At 45.4% G+C, this 21,534-nt stretch overlaps 1 protein-coding gene across 1 annotated transcript; it reads right to left on the bottom strand.

Moving 5' to 3' along the window:
• Nucleotides 1-1,058: 1,058 nt before the first annotated feature.
• Nucleotides 1,059-17,633, bottom strand: LOC138796427 (vomeronasal type-2 receptor 26-like). The gene is made up of 5 exons (XM_069976027.1): nucleotides 17,571-17,633; nucleotides 15,915-16,826; nucleotides 8,275-8,398; nucleotides 6,817-6,957; nucleotides 1,059-1,966 (listed from the first exon to the last, which is right to left on the bottom strand). The coding sequence occupies exons 1-5, from the start codon at nucleotides 17,631-17,633 to the stop codon at nucleotides 1,059-1,061; spliced, it is 2,148 nt and encodes a 715-aa protein (XP_069832128.1).
• Between the last annotated feature and the right edge of the window lie 3,901 nt (nucleotides 17,634-21,534).

Genomic DNA, 21,534 nt, shown 5'->3' with positions numbered 1-21,534 from the left:
GGGATCAGGTGAGTATAGGGGGCTGTATCGGGGGGTCGGGAGCCTGTCACCCCGGCACGGGGGGTGACAGGTTCCCTTTAAGTAGTCTTAAGTCCCATGTCTGTTTTGTCCCCTGGACCATTGTACTGTTATCACCCTTCCCTCATTTTTTATGTACTGTATATAATTTTTTGTCTAATCAGGGTTTTATCAATAAAGATTAAATTTTTTTGAGTAAAGAAAAGCATGCTCAATTTTGTCATTGGTGGATTATGGTAATTTTGAGTTTTTTCTGTTACAATTTGGTTATACAATTTGCGGGATAACTGACTATCACAAGAGATTTTATGATACGTTCCCGCACTTTGGAGCTATCTTTTGCATTAATTATTTAAAAACAACAGCCAAGATTCCTGTGACATCATGCCCTGCCCCTGTCACATCTGCATCATCAGCCTGCGCTTAGCAAACAAATCAATGTAAGACAGAGGCTCCTGAGGGGGGAGAGCAGACGGAGCAGGAGATAACGCATTATGAATGATTCCTTATACCTGTGCTTTTGCTGTAATGTAATATACTATGTGCAACCGCTATTTTGAACTAACTGTTTGGGTTGTCTGGGAACATATCAATTAAGTAATACCTACATGTCCTTGTACCCCCATAGCAGCAGCACCACCCCTCATGGTCCTCAGCCGGTCCCCTGGATCTACCAGTGAAGTGACATCATGACCTGGCTCAGAAATGCCTGCTCAGTAAGTCAGTACCTGAGGGGGAACATCTCTGCAGTCACGGGAACTACCCGCTCAGCCTGTAGGATTGTGACGACAAATGAAGCTGGGAGAATAAAAAAAACAGAGGGTAACAGTGAGTGGTGGTAACAGTAATGGAATTTTTTATATCAGTCTGAAAGTTCAGTTATTAAATATTTTTAAAAATTTGTCTACTTGTCTATTTTACAAAGTAAAAACAAACAAACAAACAGCCATTTTCCAAGTGAGCTTATTGCAGGGGTCTTGGCAATGTAAGTGTAATATTCACAATAAATCCCTATTATCAGGCAGTGTGATATTTCCCAGTCATTCCTTCCTTTTCCCCAGCAGGTCGGTTTTTCTATTCATTTCAGATCTAAATAAAATGATAAAACATTTGGGGAGAAACACACATCCTAACAGTCCAGCACTGGACGCCATCACTGCAAACACCTCCACAGCCACCATGGATTTCCCTGTGGTGCTCAGATAAGCCGGGATCATGGCGATCCAGACACTGCAGAACACCAGCATGCTGAAGGTGATGTACTTGGCCTCATTGAAAGTGTCCGGTAATATCCTCACCATGAAAGCCAGAACAAAGCTCACCGCTGCCAGGAACCCCAGATACCCCAACATGGAGTAGAAGCAGATATCTGACCCTGCATTACACTGAATGAGGATCTTCCCAGGATTTGACTGAGTGTCCAGATCCTGGAATGGAGGAGAGATAGACAACCAGATAACACAGATTATAACCTGGATGGATGAACACAACAACACTATGGTATAGGGCAGCTTCACACCCAGCCATTTCCTCCAAGGGCTTCCAGGCTTGGTGGACTTAAAAGCAACACAAACCATCACAGTCTTGGCGAGAAGTGAAGAGACGGCAACTGAGAAGAAGACTCCAAAACTGGTTTCACGTAATCGACAAGTGACATCACTGGGACGGCCAAGAAACAAGAAGACAGAGAGGAAGCTGAGGAAGATGGAAACCAGGAGGAGATAACTCAGGTTCCGGTTATTAGCTCTAACAATAGGAGTGTCCCGATAGGAGATAAATATTCCCAATATGGAGCCGGTCACAAGACATCCGAAGAGCGAGACACAGGAAAATACAGAAGCCATTGTGTCATTGTGGTAAGAGATGAAATCCACGACTTTGGGCAGACATCGGTCTCTCTTCTCATTCGGCCATTCATCACTTGGACATTTATAGCAGATTTCAGAATCTGTAGGAAGATTTCATAACATATTCATATCAAAAGCATAAACTATCTCCATCTATCCATCCACTTATGACGTTCCATTACCACAACTATTGGTGAAACCATCTTATGTAATTGGATTATTGGTGAAGAGTTTATAAGGAAATAATTTCTGTCGGTTTCTGGACATAACAATATATTGGTAAACTGCCTAGATCAATTACCTCACCATATTGCTATCACAGTGTAAAATTATATAGAAGAGGATATATTGTAATACATTCGTCCCTCCATGTAGTTTCCTAAAGATGAGATTTCATTATAATTGGAGATGAGTGAAGCAGCCGAAAATTCGTTTTGCGAGCGTTGCAAATTTTGGGTCAAAATCGTTAGTATTCGCTAATCTAATCTTAATAAATTTAGCTAAAAAATCCAAACTATACTAGCTACAGTACTGGTATTATAACAGAAGGACAAGTTTGTTGATGTATGTTCTTGTATAAGTGTTAAAAATTGGACCATCACAATTTAAAAAAAAATGTCAATCATCCAATTTCCGCCATGGACAGCAGTGGACATCAGTGAAGCAGCGTCGTAACATCAGTTTCCTCCCAGGAAAGCGGTGGAGCAGTAGAGTAAAATCAGTTTTCTCACAGGAAAGCAGTGGATATTGGCAAATGAGCGGCATAAAGAGACATTTTCTCCAAAGACAGCGGCATCAAATTAAGCTTTTACCTAGGACACTAGGACGTCAATGGTCATTGGTGAATCAGCGGTGTATACTTACCTCTTCTCTATGGACATCATTGGATGTTGGTGGATAAGCGGGGTAAAATGACACTTTATCACAGGACAGCAGTAGATAGCAGCAGCACTATGACTCTCCTCGACCAGAGGGATGTAGCGCAAACATAGAGAGATGGCAGTGGCAGGACTCTAACTTTCTTTGACCTCTAATGTCCTAGGACAGACACAGGATTCTGGACTGCTTTTTACCCTGAATGTACTAGGACAGACAAAGGGAGGTGGAAGCAGCGGCAGGACTCTGACTTTCTGCCTTAAGTAGTAGAATAATTTCTCTCGCTACTATATTTTCTTATATAGTACACTCCCCCCCCCAAAAAAAAAAAAAATGTAGGAAAAGGTATGTTTAAAAAGCTTGTTGAATATGGGCCTGCTGTCAGGATTGTGCAGTAACCTGGTGTGAACTGAGCCTTTTTTTACTTCTATGTGCCACACCTGCTTCCTTCTCAGCTATCTGGCAATGCGGGAGTTAAACTGATTTACTGGGAGACTTGATTTTTCCAGCTGAGTAGGTCTTTACATTGACTGGTTTCTCTTCCTAACTGGAATCTGGAAGATCTGAACGCTGGTCCACTGGGGACTCGGACCGGGCTCTGGTTCAGCATAAAATAAATCTAAGGCAGTGCCCCAGCGCTGGCTATTAGATTAACACATTGATCCCAGCTCCCCCCCTGTCTATTCCTGCACTCCCCGTCCTAACTCCATCTGCTTGCTTGACTTTTTTACCTGACCTCTGGCTTGACTTTTTGACTATTCGATTGTAACCTGATTTTGTACTACGCTGACCTTTGGTTCTCACCTTGCTTGTTTGACTATCCGCTAATTTGTTTGTTTGTCTGTCTTGTTCTATGTCCACGTATCTAGTACAGGGAACGTCTTTGTGGTTGTCCGCGGCTGCCTAGGGCCATTTGAGGCAAGTAGGTAGAGACAGTTGGTGGGTTCAGCATCAGGGCTCACTGTCGTGTCATGTCCCTACCTCCCCTGTCCTGACACCTGCATATCAAGACCGGGTTACTGATTGGACAAAGTTAAAGACGCAACCTGTGTGCATCCCTTGAGGTGTTTAACCCCTTAAGGATGGAGCCAATTTTGATTTTTGCGTTTTTGTTTTTTCCTCGTGCTTAAAAGGCCATAGCACTTGCATTTTTCCACCTAGAAACCCACATGAGCCCTTATTTTTTGCCACACTAATTGTACTTTGCAATGACAGGCATAAAGTACACTGCAAAACCAGAAAAAAAATAAATGTATGGTGAAATTGAAAAAACAACAACACATTTTGTTTATTTAAGGGAGGGGGGTTATGTGTTTTTGCGCCATTCGCCCTGGAGTAAAACTGACTTGTTATGCATGTTCCTTAAGTCGTTATGATTACAACGATATATAACATGTATAACTTTTATATTATGTGATGGCCTGTAAAAAATTCAAACCATTGTTAACAAATATATGTTCCTTAAATTGCTCCATTCCCATGCTTATAGCGCTTTTATCCTTTGGTCTATGGGGCTGTGTCAAGTGGCATTTTTTGCGCCATGATGTGTTCTTTCTATCAGTACCTTGATTGCGCATATTTGACTTTTTGATCGCTTTTTATTACAATTTTTCTGGATTTGATGCCACCAAAAATGCGCAATTTGGGATTTTTTTGCACTTACGCTGTTTACCGTGCGAGATCAGGAATGTTATAAATTAATAGTATGGCCAATTACGCATGCGGTGATAGCAAACATGTTTATTTATTTATTTTTATTTATAACCTGGAAAAAGAGGGGTGATTCAAACTTTTATAAGTAAAGGGGGCTTTTTATTGACGACAACTTTTTTTTTTTTCTTTTTTACACCCTGGGGGACTTCTAGTATAAGCACTGTGATCTCTCATTGAGATCTATGCTGTATAAGTATACAGCATAGATCCATGAGATAGGCACTGGTTTGCTTTCGGCTGCTGCAGCTGAAAGCAAACGAGTGCTGAGCCCGGATAAGCACCATTACGGTGGAGACCCCGGCCAGGTAAAGACACGGGGATCGCTCCTCCGGGACAACGTCCCGGGGGGCGATCTCCACCACTAGACACCAGGGATCAGCTGCAGCAAGTAATCGGATGCAGCTGTCAACTTTAACAGCTGCATCTGATTACTTGATTAGCTGGCACGGCGATTGCACCATGCCCGCTACTAGCCGCGGCCCCGAGCTACATGCGGCACCCGGGACTGTGGCGGTTCAGAGCACAGCCGCCGCGCGGCCCTGGTCTGAACTCCCTCACCGACCGCAGTCGTTAAGGGGTTAACCTGTCTCCAGCTTAAATAAACAGGGGAGGGGCATACCACTGATGGGGTATGAGAGTGTCCCTCCCACCCTCGCTTTGGCCACTCCCATGTCTTTCCCTTGCGTATCTGACGGTCACACTGCTGTAATTAGCATCAGTGATTATGTAAATGAGTGCGGTCTACATGACGTGAAGCAGGGGGATGACGTCATTTACGCTGTAGTCGTTGCGGCCGACCAACAGAGTGGCTTCCGGTACAAGCAATCGGCAGACATCACGCATCATTTGCTAATTCGCAGTCTGAGGCTATGTTCACACTACGTATAGGTACGGCCGTTGTTGCTATCGGTAACAACGGCCGTACTTTTTGCAGGGCGCAACATAACCATATCTGATATAGGATCCCAGCCGGAGCGTATACACATCGTATACGCTCTGGCCGGGATCCCATACGGGGCCGCAAATAACTTACATGTCAGTTTTCTGTGGCCGGAATCCAGTGAATTCCAGCCGCAGAAAGACCTGTCAGTTCACACAGTGAAGCGAGTGGTACCGGCCGCTCGCTTCACTGTGCGCTGTGGAAAGCTCTGATGCATCAGAGCTCTGCAGCCGGACGGATCATCCGCCCGTTACCTAGGTACCGGCCGCGATGATCCGGGCACAGACCGGCCGTTCTGTGACCCGGCCGAGGTCACGGAACGGCCGGTCTGATACGTTGTGTGAACATAGCCTGAAATTGCAGTTCTACAAGAAGGTGCAAGAATGCCTGATGAGGAAGTCCAAGACCACCAATCACTGTTGGTAGAGGGAATCCAACATTTGTAGGCACAAGTTCCACTGTGTAGGCACATCGCAAATAGGCCAATGTTTTTGCCGTCCGAGTGTGCATTGGATCTTGTGGAGGGCGTTTTGTGTCACTTACTAGTGGCTAAAGTGGATACAAAGTTTCTTCAGCAGATCCCTGAGTCCTGGGAAGGAGCGGAGGGACCTATGCATGTGGGCATGCAGAGGAGATAGTTGTGTTACCTCCGTTACTCTGTGTTGCTGCTGCTGCTGCTGCTATCCTGGAAGGATATTTATCCAGTGGGCAGTCACAGACATATATCGCCCCTGGCCATAGCTGGAACTCAATACATCTGCGCTTAGGTGCACTTGATGAGAGACAGACATCCGCAAAGAGTCGCCAGCCTTCTGCAGGTACCTGTGCATAGATGGAATTTCCTTGTTGGCAAAATAATGGTGACTGGGCACTCTCCATTGCTATTGCTCAAAAGCCATCAGGTCGCTAAATGGCTGAGTTTACCAATTTGAACAGGAGAGACTGTAAGTCAATAAACTTAGACAGGTGGGTGTTTAATTTCTGTGCCAGTTGTAGGAGTACTGCTGCCTCCTTGTGATAGATTCAGCCAGCGACTGCTGTCTCACCGATGACAGTGTTTGCTCACTGTGAGCCGTGGAGGAGGTAGAGATAGAAGCCTGGGACCGACTGCTGGCCACAGAAAAGGCAGAATCCTGGCTTGTAAGGATGGGCTGCTCGATGGTAGCTGCAGATCTTTCTTCCACCCAGAAGTACGTTGCGTGAGGGTCCTTGTTCTTCCAGGCAGCAGGGTGGTGTCGCTTCATATGCTTACGCATAGAAGTGGTGCCTTGGTTTGAACCCAAACCCGACCCACTTCATGGTTGCAATTGATACAAATGTCTTTTCCTCCTCCAACATGGAAGAACTGCCAGACTGCTGATCTCATTGGGTGGTCCTTCAGCAGGTGTACTGTTAGCCTGTGGAGGAGTGCCTGGGACTTACCGATGTGTTCTCTGTGACGCTGCTGCACAAATGCTTTTTCCTCTAGACCCAAGACTCGTGCAGTCTCTACGTTGCCTTCCAATTCATGTCTCTCTGGACATTCCTCCATGAGAGCTTCTGAGTAGAGTTTCTGAGTGCAAGCTTGTGGGAGTGCAAGACTCAACAGGAGCTTTCAATCTGAAGGCCGTGGCAAGCGATATTGTCCCTGAAACAGCACTGGAGAGGGGCAGTGAAAACATTTTCACCCTGCCACGGAATAGTGGTGACACTACTCCGGGACAACCCTTCAGTTGAATGCTGTCTTTGTGATTGGCCACTGCCTGCCATTGAGCTTAAACTTTGAAGTATCCAGTCCACAATCCCTGCCTAGCTGGTGTTTACCTGCCCACTGACTATAACAGGTGACTGAAACCTTCCTCCTTCCTTCCTCTGGTGGCTGCGCGTGTCTCCGCTGCTCCTGAAGGCTTTATTCTATGGTGTGTTAGACGACGCCGCCTGCCCGAAAAATGAGCGGGTGCTTTCTTTGGGCAGACAGCAGAATCTGCCAAATCATAGAATGAAGTCAATGGGAGGAGCAGAGACACACACTGCCGCAAGCTGTGGAATCCGCGGCGGGTGATTCACCCAGATTCCGTAGTGTACACATACCCTAACTGTGAAGAAAACAGTTCTGTACCTGAGCAGTTGGAAAACTACATTCCCCCCCCCCCTCAGGCTATCTCACCATTCCTAAGTTTAAATTTTCTTTTGTTTTCTGGAAGAAAAAAAAACAAAAAACAAAATATTTCTTATTATTATTGGATACAATATTAGTTTTTGTCATCTTGAGGAGCCTCGATTGTTCTCATATTCCCATAGCAGTGTATTGGGCTCAGCTTCATGCCACTCCACTCTGCGTGCAGGGAAAAGCTGGATCTGGGGAAACTGGGAAAAGTGGCATGGAGTTTAAAGAAAGCCGGCTGATAAGTCGACCACCGAGACTAATGAAGCATTTCACTAGTACTGTAAATCTGCTCATCCCTAGCTCATCTATTATGAAGAGAGAAGTTCGATGATTTATAAAATCATGCAGGGGGAAGGGGGAAAATTAATTATGAGCACTGACTTACCTCTCACGTGCCTGTGGTGAGTGACTGGACCGGCCTCAGGACCCCAGCCGGGCTCCGGGATCTCCAAATCAAGCATGACTGTGCAGAGTGGGACACCACTCCAGTCACTGATTGAATGAGCGGCCAGTCCATCAGCTGGAAAAAGTCTTTTCTTCCAAGTTTTGATGTCATCACAACTCGGAGGGAAATGTCCTGAGGCCGGTCCCGCTGCTCACCACAGGAATGAGGAAAGGTACTGTAATCAATTTCCCCCCTGCCCCTACCGGCTGCCTTATTTTACTGGACTTCTCCTTTAACTCTTGACTTTCTTTGTATTTATCCACCCTGGTATCCTCACACCACTATATACCTGATATATTGGATATCTCTCCCTCTGAACACAGGACACAGTCATAGCAGCAGGTATGGATGGATTCTCCTGGCTTTTTCCGGCTTCCAGGTAGACATGGGTCTGAGCAGCGGGATACTGGGACCTGAACGAAAAGACAAGAAATCTTACAGAATGGAAAAAAGACTGAATGTACATGTGTGATAAATGTAATAGTGACCTAGGAGGGTGTATACTACAGGAGGTGATGTGTCCATTCATATGCAGTATATCATCCTGACACCACAATGGCGGATGACTGTGCAAGGTGGAAACATTTATACAGGTCACTTTTTTCTAAAGAACACCTTGAGTTTTGATGTTCTCTGTAATTGTATTAATTTAAAGGGAATTTGTCAGGTCTGTACTAGGAGCTACAGCATGCACACCGCCTCCCCCACCTCCATCATTTGTTTTATGTTCCTATCACCTGCCATCTGCCTGTGTCTGCAGCTCTTTACCTAATACAGACCTGATAGATTCCCTTAAGACTGGTTTCTTACTACAAAAAATACCTGAGAATATGGCTTCTTTTTTACTTAGTGAGAACATATCTTTAAAGAGCTACTGTCAGCATCAGGTATGGCTAAAGGCAGTCGGACAAGACAAGGACAGTGAGTACCAAGCTGACCCCGCCCACTGTCCCTGCCTACTTGCCACAAAACAGTCCTAGGCGACTGCGGAAAACCATGGTTACAGTCCCTATACTCAATAGGATGAAACAAAGAACAGCGTCAGACGAACAAACACAATAAATCCAAGGTCAACAATCCGGGTCAGTAAACAAGAACAGGCTATAAATCAGGGCAGACGGCAGATAGGACAGAGAGGGAACAGGCAAGGGTCAGAGAAACACACAGCAGAACCAGGAGTCTGGTCTTGATTTCATTGGACCAGCGCTCAGCTAAACAAAGACCCTCACTGGCAGAGGCACCTGCCTGTCAAGGGAAACCCAAGACTCCTCAGCTGCAGGAATCAGCTAGCAGTGAACAGTAACCCTATCATTGCCAGAGGCTGAGAGGTTGAACAGATAAAAACAGAGCCCTGTTCACACAAGGTTCAGTGCCTTCTGCGTTGCATGCCCCGAACTGAGGAGCGCAAAGGCACATTCCTGACAGCTACTGTCAGTAATGTACAGTAGCTACCATGGAGGCAGACCACGCAACTGCTATGGGGCGAAGCAAGGTCTGCCTCCATAGTACTGGCTACAGCGATGACATCAAACCCCTTCCTCCCAGCAGCAGCTTGTACCATTACCCACAGTGCTCTCTGATTGTTTTATATTCTTCTTTTCTTTCCTGAATGCAAAATTAAGCAACTGTATAAATGATCTTTGGTAGGAAAATTGCAAGGAAATTTTCATTACTTTATACAGACTGTAAATAGAAAGAAAAACAAACAAAGAATGGTTTTAACCCCTTAAGGACAGAGCCTGAAATGGCCTTAATGACAGAGACAAATTTTATGAATATGACCTGTGTCCCTTTATTTACTTTACATTTCTGGTAAATTGGAGTCGATACTCATAACGAATCTTTATGAAAAAAACCCAAATAATGTGAAAAAATGTGAAAAATTGCATTTTTCCAACTTTGAAACTTTTTTGCGTATACAGAAAGTGGTTATACCACATAAATTATATATTAAATAGCATTAGCAACATGTCTACTTTATGTTGGCGGCATTTATTAAACAATTTTTAATTTTTTTTAGACAATAGGAAGCGTAAAACATTAGCAGCAAATTTCCAAATTTTCAGTAAAATTTCAAAATCAGATATTTTTAGGGACCTGTTCAGGTTTAAAGTGTATTTGAGGGGCCTGTATGTTAGAAAGCCCCACAAAGCACCCCATTTCAGAAACTGCACCCCCCACACTCTGCAAAAGCACATCCAGAAAGTGTTTTAACCCTTTAGGGGAGTCACAGAAATAAAAGCTAAGTGTGTAAGAAATTTGAAAATTTTAATTTTCTGTGCAGAGATTTTATTGTAATCCAATATTTTTCATAATTATAAACATATTACCAGAGAAATGCACCCCAATAATTATTGCCCCGTTTCTGCAGTTTATAGAAATACCCCATATGTGGCCCTATTGTGCTATTTGACGCAACCACAAGCCTCAGATACAAAGGAGCGCCTAGTGAATTTCAACGCCTCCGTTATATTTGGTCATTTCTGACTGTACCACTTCAGGTTGGCAGAGGCTCTGGGGTGCCAAAACCTAAAAAACACCCCGAAAGGGACACCATTTAGAAAACTAAACCCCTCAAGGAATGTAACAAGGGGTGCGGTGAGCATTTGGACCCCACAGGTGCTTCACAGATTTTCCGAACAATGTGGCGTGAAAAAAGAAAAATTTAATTTTTACACTAAAACGTTCTAGCCTTGAATTTTTCATTTTCTTAAAGGGATAAGAGGAAAAAAAAGACACAAAATGTGTAGCACAGTTTCTCCCGAGTACGGAAATACCCCACATGTGGCGATAAAGCGCCAAGGGGGCGCAGGACGAGCCTCCAAAGGGAAGGAGCGCCAATTGGCTTTTGGAAGCTGAATTTCACTGGAAAGGATTTCAAGGGCCATGTCGCATTTACAGAGCCCTTGTGCTGCCAAGACACTGGAAACCCCCCACAAGTGACCCCATTCTGGAAACTACACCCCTCAAGGAATCTAACAAGGGGGGCAGTGAGCATATGGACCCCACTGGTGACGGGCACAAATGTGGAACAATGTGACGTGAAAGTAAAAAATTTCATTTTTTCACTTTCATGGCACAAATGTGCCCGTCATCAAGGGGTCCATATCCTCACTGCACCCCTTGTTAGATTCCCTGAGGGGTGCAGTTTCCAGAATGGGGTCACTTGTGGGGGGTTTCCAGTGTTTTGGCAGCACGAGGGCTCTGTAAATGCAACATGGCGTTCATCATCCATTCTAGCCAAATCCAACCTCCAAAATCCAAATGGCGCTCCTTCCCTTCGGAGGCTTGCCCTGCGCCCACATGGCGCTTTATGTCCACATTTGGGGTATTTACGGACTCGGGGGAAATTGCTCTACACATATTGTGTGTTTTTTTTTCTCTTTTAACCCCTTGTGAGAATGATAAATTCAAGGCTAAACCAACATTATAGTGTAAAAAATTTAATATTTCATTTTCACGCCACATTGTTCCACATTTGTGGCCGTCACCAGTGGGGTCCATATGCTCACTACACCCCTTGTTACATTCCTTGAGGGGTGTAGTTTCCATAATTGGGTCACTTGTGGGGGGTTTCAACTGTCTTGGCAACACAGAGGCCTTTTGACTGCAACATGGCCCCTCGAAATCCATTCCATCCAAATCCAGCCTTCAAAAACCAAATGGCGCTCCTTCACTTCAGAGGCTTACCCTGCACCCGCACGGCGCTTTATGTCCACATGTGGGGTATTTCCCTACTCAGGGGAAATTGCTCTACACATTTATTGTTTTTTTTTATCTTTTAGCCCCTTGTGAAAATGAAAAAATCATGACAAGATTAATGATTTAGAGTAAAAATTTTACAAAAATTACACTAAATGTTGGTCTAGCCTTGATTTTTTCCATTTCCACAAGGGGTTAAAAAAATGAACGCAAAACGTGTAGGGTAGTTTCCTCTGAGTACGAAAATACCCCACATGTGGGCATAATGTGCCATATGGGCACAGGGCATGCCACCAAAGGGACAGAGCGCCATTTAGAGGCTGGAATGGAGGATGGAGGCCATGTCGCAATTACAAAGCTCCTGTGCTGCCAGGACAGTAGAAACCCCCGACAAGTGACCCCGTTCTGGAAACTACACCCCATAAGGAATCTAACAAGGCGTGCAGTGAGGATATGGACCCCACTGGTGACAGGCACTTACGTAGAACATGTGCCGGAAAAATAAAAAATACCATTTTTTTCATTTTCACGTCCCAAATGTGGCTGTCACCAGGGGGCCATATCCCCGCTGCCCCCCTTGTTAGATTCCTTATCGGGTATAGTTTCCAGAATGGGGTCACTTGTGGGGGGTTTCTACTGTCCTGGCCGCACAGAGGCTTTGTAATTGTATCATGGCATCCTCTAATGGGAATGGCGGCCATACCTACTTAGCTGGGAAAAAGGGACAATTCTAATTTATTTGGGGGTATTGGGCTAATTATTAGTTTATAAGGTTGGAAATGACAGGTGTCCATCAAATTCAACCTGTGTTGATCCAGAGGAAGGCGAAAACCCCTCGTGAGGCAGACGACAGTAGCCTCATCACAGGGGAAAAATTCCTTCCCGATTCCATATTGGCGATCAGAATAATCCCCAGATCAACGTGACCCCTGAAATAGGAATAAGGGACAGAATTTAGATAATGTAGAACCCCAATGACGTGTGGTGCGCCTTGGAGCGATCCAGTATGCAGAGGCCGGGGTGATCAGGACAGGCGTCACACTGGAAAATGGTGTCCTTCCTGATCCCCTTGTTACACCACACTCTGCACTTCTTCTGGGGTCTCCCTTTCTCCAGTGTGGGGAACATCACCTGGAAAATGTTGTCCTGGTGCGATACGGGGTGCCTCATATCCAGAAGCGCTGGGTCCGCTCCATGGCTGCTAAATATTAGGGCTCTATTACTACTTCTGACATGTTCGGATCGTGCCGCAAGCTACAGTAGCTCGGGCAGCGAGGGACCGGAAGAGGGGGTGCTGGTATAAAAGTTATCCCCGTACAGGTGGTGACCTTTAACCAGCAGTAGGAAGATCAGTTCCCGGACGATCTTTCCACTTGTTCCGAGGATGGGGGGGAGGGGGCATCTGGGGGCTGCATTCGGGTGTCCCTTCCTACATACACTCTAAGGGTACGTGCACACTGCAGAATCGAGACAGATAATCCTTCGTGCATTCCACAGTTGGCACCCACCGGCGGACTGATGCGGGCGCACGTCTCCACACGTGTCATAGACTCCATTCTATGCACAGGCGGATTCCGCTCTCTGTCCAACGTATTCATTCTTTGGATGGACAACGGAATCCGCCCGTGCATAGAATGGAGTCTATGACACGGGTAGAGACATGCGCCCGAATCAGTCCGCCGGTGGGTGCACACTGCGGAATGCATGAAGGGTTATCCTTCGCCATTCCGCAGTGTGCACGTACCCTAAATCTGTAAGTGTACCCTGAGGTACGCTCACACAGTTTGTAGAATTTCACACCATACCGTCATCTCTTATTGGGACGGTACTGGCGGAAAAGACGTGTCTGGGGGGCTGCGTACGCTACGCTACACCAAGACACATCACTGGATGATGAGGATGATGAGGATGAATGGAGGAAAGAAGGATCCCCCCATTCATCCTCACTGGCTGTTTCGGTGTCGGAGGCAATAATAACGTATCCCTCTGACGCCGAAAACACCCTGGGGGTCATCTTTATACGGGGATTGGTATATGGGGTATGTAGTGGTGTAGTGTCAAACTTTATTCAATGTAGTGTGGTGTAATGTAGTGTTTTTTACAAGGAGTTGCTGATAAATGCCGCACTTATGTGCGGCACTTATCAGCAGACCGTGGCAGTAGAATATAGAAAAAAACACCCTACGCCAAAAAGGAGGAGTTGCTGATTAGCAGCTCACTTTCGTGCAATGCTGATCAACACTCAGCGGCGATAGGGTGCGGAAAATAGAAAAAAAAATTTGGAAAAAAAAAAAACTTTTTCTACATTCTGAACATCCCTGTAGCTGCTGATAAGTGTATTACATATATCAGCCGCTAGAGGGCAGCAGAGCGCAAAATCCGGAAAATGACGAGGCTGGAGCCGAAAATAGCCGAAAGAAGCCGATGGGGACCGCCGGAAAGACCCGAAGACGCGCCGGAAAGACGGAGGACGCCGCGAACCCGGAAGACGCCGATCAGGACACCGGGACAGGTGAGTAATGTACAAATACCTGCTCTGGACCCCTTGGCTACCTAGCTGAGGGGTCCAGGGCAGGTATTTACTATTTTACTGTACTCTGATCGCCGTGCCACCGGCCCGATCGCCATGAACGGCCGTCCGGTATCGGCCGGCCGTTCACGGCGATCGGGCCGGTGGCACGGTGACCACCATTACTTTTTACAGTAATGGCGGTCGGTGCCGTCCGATGACCCGGAAAGGTTCCAATCGCCGCTATTGGCTGATCTGAATTGATCAGCCTATAGCGGCGATCGTAAGCACGGGGGGTGTTAACCACCCCCCGTGCCGAGAAGCTAAGATGGCCTGCTATGATTTATAGCAGGCCATCTTCCCCGATCGCTGTGTGCGAACACGCAGCGATCGAGGAAACATCGGGCATAAATTTACGCCCTGATGCGCCAAGTACCAGGGCGCGAGGGCGTAAGTTTACGCCCGATGTCGTTAAGGGGAACATTACTCGGGCTGTGTACAAGAGTTGAATGAAAGCAAAACCCACAGCAAACTGCAGAGGCCGTAATAGAGAAAATATGTAACATTTTTACATACATTTCTTAAAGTTTTTTCCTCAACAAAAATAAAAAGTAGTAGTAATAATAAGAATTATTGATGCTAATATTAATAATAGTAAAAAAACTCTTGAGACTTTTTAATATATATATTTATTTATTTATTTATTAGAAATGATGTGATCTTACCAACATATCTTTACAAGCTACATTTTGGCTTTAATGGGATTGGGATTGAGGTTAAAAGGGAAACTCTGCCTATTTTCCCTGGGAAAGAGCTGTAATGCTAAGCTTGGCCATAGACAAGGTTGGCGCTGTTTCTAAGGAAGAGCAGAGACCTCACTATAATCTCATCCACAACCCTGAACATTCAAATTACACAGGAAAGTGATATCCTAAAATAGGTTCCTGTAGGTTTCTCAGCAGTTGATTTTACTTTTAACGAGTGATTAACGTTACACAGCACTGACTGCCGGGGGTCTGAGCAAGGGAAACTGCGGGACCAGTTTATTGTCCATTGCATAATATACAATGCAAAATCTCAGAATCTCTTTGAATGATTTAGAAGTAAAAGCATTCCAAAATTATCATCACATAAAATAACAGATTTGAAATATTAGGCCATGTCCTTAAAGCGTACTTGTCATTTTGAAAAACTTTTGACATGTCATAGAGACATCATAGAGACAGGTCAAAAGCATTGATCAGTCCGGGTCTAAGTGTTCACACCTGTACCGGTCGGGAGAACGAGCAGGGAGAGGACCGTGCTGTGCCGTATCCTCTTCCTGTTCTGTGTATGGAAAAAAAGAGTTGGCCTTCATAGAGCTCCACTATAAGCCTGACTCTTTTTTTCCGTACACAAAGTGGGGAGAGGATACACTACAGCACGGTCCTTTCCCCGCCCATCGGTACAGGTGTGAACAATCAAACCTTGACTGATCAAACTTTTGACCTGTCTCTGTGATGTCTCTGTGACATGTAAAATGTTTTTCGAAACTACAGTGACAATTTAAAAAGTTTCGGTGATCAAATGTATAATGTAACACATCTAACCTCCCGTGTATGTTTCCAGGTTATAGACTGGAGATTCATGTAAAGCTTCTGACCACTGACATCCCAGGGGGTATAATTTCCTATTTCCACCTTTCGTACGTCCATATGTGGGGTCTTATTTATATATACCCAGTTTATTATCTTATATGGATGTGCAGCTTCTCCTTGGTCATTGAAGTAATATGAAGATGCCATTGTATCCAGTGTAGACTTCATCCTCAGTAGGTAGCGCTGTAACCTCCGGGTATATTGTAGAAGTCCAGGGATAGAATTGTCTTGATATTTGTCTTTTATATATAAGAACATTTCATGTAGAGACTTTCCCAGGATTTCTACTGCGTGATACACTCTCAGAGAGACCCCGGAGGAGAGGTGATTCCTCAGACTTGGCTTAGTGTGAAAATAAGTCTTGTTATTCCAGTTATCTGTTGAATTATAGAAAATAAAGGAATCTTTATCTCCATTTCCTGCTAGTAAATCTAATTCTATCCATAGCCCCTTAGCATTCAATTTATTAGAGAGTTTCCTGTAATTTTCCATGAAATCTTCCTCTCCTGGAAAAGGTTGTGATGAAAAGTCCACGGCTAGACTCCCATTCATTTCTGGAAATTGCATTTCTGATACAAGGTAACTGAAAGCCCAAGATGGTGGAAGGATGAAAATTTTGCTTAGAAATATAGCTTCATAGTTAACTAGTAAACCAACTACATGATCGGTGTAGGTGCCGCATATAATAATGACACTGACTTGTGGACTCTGTAACATCTGTGATATCCGCTCATTATCCTCCTTATTCTCCTCTGTAAGTTTTATAATGTAAGCGACACAGATTCCGTCCTCTCTCATGTACTTTGTCAGTATCTGCAGCTCATTCTCTCCGGCATCATTATCCGATACTAAAATCCCAACCCAGGTCCAGCCAAAGTGCTTCACCAGTTTGGTTATTACCATATTGTGGACGTGGTGATTCTGGACTGTGCGGAAAACATGTGGATAGAGGCGTCTATCAGATAGTGAGTGGTCGGTGGCTCCATAGCTGATCTGTAATACACAGGAGGAAACAGAAAAACATTTAGTACAGGGGAGATTTGTGGTAGGTAGAGATGAGGGAATCTTTCAAAAGTACTGTTCAGGAGGTTCAATGACTATTGGCATAAAACTCGGGTTCGTTAGAATCGAACTTTAATCGAACCGCAGTAAAACAGCTAACTGATTGCAGCTACCATATTTAGACTATTGTAGCTTTTTTAACTGCGTACAAATGTGCATTTTTTCACTGCAAAGAGAGATTTTTATGTCACATTGCTTTGTATGGGTGAAGCGTCGGTTTCCAGTGTTTCTTTCTGCTTGCACTTTTGCAGCGTAACCTCACCAGAAAAACACATCCAAATTGGTAGAAAGTAAATCTTGTTCCTGTCTTTCCGCCCCTATGGAGCTGTGTCTCTGCTCCTGTGTTTTCTCCTCTGCATGAAAGTGAAGTTACAGTAAAAGAAAAGCATAAACTAGAGAGAAAGGAGCAGCAACTCACCAGTAATCTTCAGATAAATAAATACTTTATTCCATGCAAATTCCTCCACAAAATAAAATGGGACATATGAGACAGATGTCAACAACCACCATGGGGCAACAGCCGTTTCACACATCAAGAGCACTTCATCAGGCCTGATCTGATGATGGATTGAAACAGCTGTTGCCCCATGGTGGTTGTTGACATCTGTCTCAGCAGAGAAAAGTATGTCCAAAGGTTGGCAGCGTGGTGCAGGTGCTCTTCAACAAATTGCTTACCTTGGCTCTGGCCGTCAACGAGTGCTTATGTGGTGGCTTAAGGAAGAAGAGGAGCCCTTGCATCCTTGAGTGCTTATGGAGTGGCCTGAGGAGGATAAGGACTATATGCATCCATGGCAAGTGGATCCCTTCCTGCTTCTGCCCAGCTATAAGAAGGCTATTGAGTCTGCCTAAGGTCTGCAGCCAGTTCCAATGGATCCACCACTACCATACTGGGAAGCAACAAGGAGCACTGACACTATAGTAAATGATGTTTAATGCAATGACTAATGCCATCATGCAATAAGGGTGTAGCAATCCCACTGAGGCCGTCAAGCAAAGAGCATGCAGAAGTCCCACTAAGGCAGTCATGCTTGCTTTTTCCCCCTCCAAAAACCCGTAGTGGCCAATCCTCTTGTGGGCTAGGAATAGGGCAGTCACCCTCTCTTGCACCATCACCTTCTATTTTACCCCTGTCCTTTCTCAGATAGTTTGGAGAGGAAAACTAGCAGAAACATCTCTGGAGCATCTGGACCCAGGTGAACATAGTAACATAGTTAATAAGGTTGAAAGAAGACAAGAGTCCATCAGGCCTCCCTTGTACAGTAAAGAAGCTGCGTCGATGCTGATGGTGAAATCTTCTTTCCTCTAAACGTAGAGGATGCCCCCTTGTAATGGTTACAGACCTAGGAGTAAAAAGATTACTACAAGGATCTCTGTACTGTCCAATCATATATTCGTACATTGTAATCAGTCGTCGTCCCTAAGACATCTTTTTTTCTAGTGTAAATAACCCCAAGCTTGATAACCTGTCCTGGTACTGTAACCCACCCATTCCCTTAATGACCTTTGTTGCCCTCTGCACCCGCTCCAGTTCAGCTGTGTCCTTCTTATATACCAGTGCCCAAAACTGTACACAGTATTCCATATGTGGTCTGACCAGTGTTTTATAAAGAGGCAAAACTATGTTCTCATCTTTAGCATCTCGGCCTCTTTTGATGCATCCCGTTATTTTATAAGCCTTGACAGCTGCTGCCTGGCGCTAATCACTAAAGTTGAATTATGCCTTTTCGGAAGCAGTTTTACCCAGTGTTTTATTATTTAGCACATAACTGTACTTATTATTTCTTTCTAATACATAACCTTACATTTATCCACATTAAACTTAATTTGCCATTTCACCACCCAAGCCTCCAGCTTCTCCAAATCCTTCTGTAATATGATATTATCATCCTCTCTGGTGATTACTCTATCCAGTTTAGTACCATCTGCAAAAATGGAGATTCTACTCTGTAGCCCTCTCCAAGATCATTAAAAAAAATATTAAAAATAAGTGGACCCAACACTGACCCCTGTGGTACCCCACTAGTAACTAAAACCCAATCTGAATATGTTCCATCAATGACCACCCTCTGTTTTCTATCACACAACCAGTTACTTATCAATTTGCATATGTTTTCCCCATAAATAGATAAATATGAGAAGGAGGTGATGTCAGGGAAGAAACATAAATTTTCACGCAACAAACAGGACTTTGAAACTGGGTATGTTTTCAAGTGGACACATAGAGGCAACAGGCGGGGGAGGGCTAAATCTAAGTCATCTGCTGCCACTCCAGTGGATAATAGCGATTCACAAACTAGTGATTTTTTTATCCACGGATGCCAGCGACACCGACGGGGGACCCGGAGGGGCAGAGGCAAGACACAAAAATCAAAGAAAAAGAGCGCCCACACACAGGGAAAAATCCCCAGTGTATCACCGAGCCAAACAACGCTCGAGACCATAAGTACTTACCCTCTAATTGTCACACAAGAATGTTTGTCTGCGGATGACCTGCAAATAATCAACTTGTAGTCTTATGCTTTATCAGATGCTGAGCGGTCAGTCCTACAAAAGGGACTGACATTTGCTCCAATGCAAAGACTAGACAAATTTGAATTCACAAAAGATTTTTACCTTTTTTGTAGGCAATTGACATTCAAAGTTCTCTACCATCAGCCTTCACTGCTTGATACAGTCTCCAACGAAGATCGAAGAATTTTACAGGACCTCATTTCTCTTCTCCAATATGGTTAAACAGCTACAGGTAAGACCAGGTTTACACTTAATGCGCCCTCTCAGGCCACTCCCTCTTTTAGACTCTTTTCATGTGTCCAGATGTTTTTTAACATTATGATGAGAGAAGTACAACTTCTCAAATTGGACAAGAACAAGGGAGAAAATTTGTCTAAAGAAGAAAGATTAGCCTTAAAGACCTTGGGAGAAAACAGTCAGTTTATAATTAAAGAGGCCGACAGAGGGGGCAATGTGGTCCTCTGGCCTGTTGACATGTACATCCTGGAAGCCCAGTGACAACTTAATAATAGACGTTTCGACTTCCGGTTCCGGCGCCGACATGGGAGGACGCATGTAACTGCTCTCCTGCGCCCATCAACCTCCACCTGCCCGGTCGACCTGCTAGAACCGGCTTTAGGAGCTGTAATTTAATCGGGAGAGACTCACATAATCCCGGAGATCCCGTATGGACCGCTACGTCCTTCGCAGCAGCATTACCGCTAGACCCCAGGAGGCAGACACTGACCAGCGGCCCGCAGCACGGCTCCCAGCGACGCCATCTTTGCCACCACGAGCTGCAGCCCCAGTACCCGGCGCAATGACGGAGGAGATTTCTTCTCAGAGGGACATGTTTGGCAGTGACACGCCGGTGAGGCACCACCTGACTGCTCCGTTTGACTACTCCCGGCTGGCGGCTGAGGTATCCCTCAAATTGGTGCCTGATATACAACATGCGGTAGAGGCGGCTCTCCAGGCAGCAATGGCAAAGCTCCAGGCGGACCTGACAACAACTAACAGTAAGGTGGAGGCAGTGGAGAAAAGTGTGGGGGAGGTGCGGACCACGCAGGGGAAGCTGGAGGACACTATTGGCGCACTGCGCAGTGAGAATGTTCGTCTATGGCAGAAGCTTGAAGACATCGAAAATCGTACGAGGCGCAATAATTTGCGCATAGTTGGCATGGCGGATTCAATTAAGCCATCAGAACTGCATTATATATGTGAGAGAGAGCTTCTAGGACTGGATCATTATTGTAGGGTGGAAAGGGCGCATCGGGTCGGCCCGCCGGTGCAACGTGATGGCGGGAGAGCTCAGCAGGGAGAGAACCCGGGCTCGCGCCAAGTAATCTTTAAGTTGTTGGACTACAACGATAAGCAGGAATTGCTGCGGGCGTTCCGTAGGCGCAATGCGCAAATCTACGTTAGAGGATGCAGAATCCTACTGTTTGAGGATTACTCGGCCGATGTGGCCAGGCGCAGACGCACCTTCAGTAAAATCTGCTCAGAACTATAGCGTCGCAGAATACGCTTCCAACTGCAATACCCAGCGATACTTAAGGTCCAACTGGAGGATGGCTCTTCTGCCACGTGTAGGACCCCGGAAGAAGCGGAATCCTTGGTCTCGGAGCTGCTTGCAGACACACGCAGACCTGCTTCAGTACGGCGCGATGACCCTGTTTCCCCTAGTTCCAGGGTTCCGGGACACAGGTCGCCCAGGGAGGGTGCCCTAGATGAGGGGCGTTGAGAAACTGCCTGGATGCTTTGCCTCTCCCAAAGCTGCATTATTCACAGCAGTATTCTAATGTCTGCTGGTTGCCTTACCCTCTTTTTTCCTTACAGGGACTGTCACGGCTGCCATCCTGCTGCTTTGTTTGTGGGGCTTTATCAGGGGAGTGGATCTGTTTGGGGGAGTCATGCAGTGGTATGATGGCCAAGGTCATAACGCCCGCCTGTACTCTAACGGGCTGCATGGGACGCGATATGCTGAGGCATGGCTTATGTTTTTTCTTTTTCCCTTTTGTTTACTATGTCTCTGATACATCTGTGAGAGGGTATCCGGCCCTATGAAGGGTATCTGCTGGTTTATAGTCTCTGGGGGTGGGGGTTGATGGGTCCCCCCATGTTGGAAAAAAGGAGGTCCATACCTCGG

This window comes from Dendropsophus ebraccatus, chromosome 7 (assembly GCF_027789765.1).
Source record: "Dendropsophus ebraccatus isolate aDenEbr1 chromosome 7, aDenEbr1.pat, whole genome shotgun sequence".
Classification (NCBI taxonomy): domain Eukaryota; kingdom Metazoa; phylum Chordata; class Amphibia; order Anura; family Hylidae; genus Dendropsophus; species Dendropsophus ebraccatus.
The sequence above is the reverse complement of the archived record's forward strand: the minus strand, read 5'-3'. Positions and strand labels throughout refer to the sequence as shown.

What these genes read in the sequence shown, in the direction of transcription:
- LOC138796427 (XM_069976027.1), bottom strand. Translation starts at nt 17,633, where the DNA reads ATGCAAGGGCTCCTCTTCTTCCTTAAGCCACCACATAAGCACTCGTTG. An exon ending in CATATAAGATAATAAACTGG is followed by an intron (nt 8,399 to 15,914) that starts GTATATATAAAT and finishes CTTTTCGTTCAG; the next exon opens with GTCCCAGTATCCCGCTGCTC. An exon ending in AGAGATATCCAATATATCAG is followed by an intron (nt 6,958 to 8,274) that starts GTATATAGTGGT and finishes CACTCCCACAAG; the next exon opens with CTTGCACTCAGAAACTCTAC.